Below are 1,969 nucleotides of genomic sequence, written 5' to 3'. Positions count from 1 at the left end.
AGAACCCCACAATAACCCAGCATGGACCTTCTGTTTCCAGAACCAATAGAAGTGCAGGTCTGGATGAGGAGGTGGGCCACCCTCAGAGCCAGGACACTGTCCCTCAAAGCAGGGTGAGACCCCAGCCTCTGCCCAAGCAACAGCACCAGAGTGGATGCTCATATACCATCCCTTTTACAGTAAATCCCCAGCTCTACCTCCTCCTCTTCCAAATGTGTCCCTGAGACCCACCTCTATACCCACAACAGCTTGATGAGATCCAGAGACACCCTGGGACACGAGATACAGGGTGGCAGACACACACAAACCAGCCCTGCAGGGAGAGGAGGACTCCCTCCAGCTCAGAGCTGTCTGTACTGGGGGCACTCACCTGGGCAGATGTTCAGCTTGAAATTCTCCACGAGGTGGGTCATGGTGGTGAAATCCACGGAGTAGGAGAAGTGCTGCTCCACTGGCTCAGAGGCGATCGCTCTCAGCTCCTCTTCCACAGCCTTGCCCACACCCACGGCAAACATGACGATCCCTGCGTGGCACGGATGGATCCTGAGCACTGCGTTGGCCATCCCACACCACAGCCCCAAGCCCAGAGGGAGCAAAGCCGAGGATGCAGGATTTTCCCCAGGCTTCCCCAATCCAGGGCAGGAGCGCAGCACCCCTGCCAGGGTGCAGCCTGCTGCCTGAAGGATGCTGTGACCGCAGCAGAGGCACGTCTGCCCAGGCAGACCCAGGCGATGCAGCTCCCCAAGGCTGGATGCTGCAGCCTCCCCCAGAGTCAACCATCCCGGGAATCATCCTGGGATGCCCAAAGCACTGCAGTTTGGGAGTCCCCAGCCCCTCGCACCTGACTCCTTTGCTCTCCTGGCCCATTCAGAGATGTCATCTTGGGAGCGCCCATCTGTGAAAACGAGCCCGATTCTGGGTACGTTGTGGGAGAGAGGCCTGGCACCTTCCAGCTCGGAGAAGCTGTGCTCCACCATGTGTTTGAGGGCAAGGCCCGTCATGGTGCCTTTCTCCATATACTCCACATCCATCACCGCCTTCTTGATCTCGTCCGCACTGTGGTACTTGTTGAGGGGGAACTCGGTGCGCACGCGGCTGGAGTACTGCACCAGCCCCACCCGCGTGCCGTGGGGGGACACCTCCAGCAGGTCCACGATGTGGTTCACAAACTGCTTCACCAGCTCAAAGTTTTGGGGCCGGACACTCTTGGAGCCATCGATCACCATCACCAGGTCAATGTGCCCAGCCCCGCACTCTGTAGGCACAGGGGGAAGGTGAGAAGGGACCAGCCTGGCCAGTGGCACCATCGGGGTGAAGATGCCTACAGCTGGGGCAGAGCTGATGGGTTTCAAGACGCTGTGTGGACTCCCCCGGATCTGGGCCCTCCCTGGGTGAGGCTGGGAAATGGGGCAAAGCTTGCCCAGGGGTCTCAGCCCCAAAACCTCCACTGCCACCCCAGTGTCCCCTGAAAGTCTTCCCTAGGTCTCTATTTTCCTGAAACTTTCCTCAAAGCTTCTGTTGCATCTTCTGAGCCATGTCTCTGAGGACACAAGCCCGCGTCCATCCCCGCAGCAGCCGCGGCACTCCCCAAAGCCCAGCCAGATCTCCTCCCTCCTTCCAACAGAGCTCAGACAAAGTCCCACTTAGACCCCCAGCCTGGTTTCAGGTAAGCCCTCGCCAGGAGCGCAGAGCCCAGATGAGGAGGACTCCAAGAGCCACGTCCTGGTACTCACTGCTGCACGCTTTGCCGTCAGCCTGGAGTTGCTGGCCCTCGGGGCACACGCAGCGGTAGGAGCCCTCCATGCTGACGCACTTGAACTCGCAGCCGTGATCCACCCCGTTGCAGAGATCAGTGGCTGGAAGACAAGCCAGAGGCACAGGGTTACCCCCGCCCAGGCAGGGTGGTCTGGGAACAGCCCTTCTCTGGGGACCAGGCTGGACGTGAGGGGCTGTGTGGCAATGCTGCGCC

General features: G+C 60.1%; 1 protein-coding gene across 1 annotated transcript in view; it reads right to left on the bottom strand.

Moving 5' to 3' along the window:
* Positions 1-370: 370 nt before the first annotated feature.
* The window catches only part of MATN4 (matrilin 4), a gene marked incomplete at its 3' end in the record, with an annotated part of 6,029 nt that continues 4,430 nt past the window's right edge, over positions 371-1,969 (bottom strand). The window contains exons 6-8 of the mRNA XM_010140800.1: positions 1,734-1,858; positions 842-1,255; positions 371-523 (exon numbers count right to left, since the gene is read on the bottom strand). Of these exons, the coding sequence (XP_010139102.1) occupies positions 371-523; positions 842-1,255; positions 1,734-1,858 (692 nt within the window). The remainder of the gene's footprint in view (positions 524-841; positions 1,256-1,733; positions 1,859-1,969) is intronic.

This window comes from Buceros rhinoceros, unplaced genomic scaffold, assembly GCF_000710305.1.
Source record: "Buceros rhinoceros silvestris isolate BGI_N320 unplaced genomic scaffold, ASM71030v1 scaffold30267, whole genome shotgun sequence".
Classification (NCBI taxonomy): domain Eukaryota; kingdom Metazoa; phylum Chordata; class Aves; order Bucerotiformes; family Bucerotidae; genus Buceros; species Buceros rhinoceros.
The sequence above is the reverse complement of the archived record's forward strand: the minus strand, read 5'-3'. Positions and strand labels throughout refer to the sequence as shown.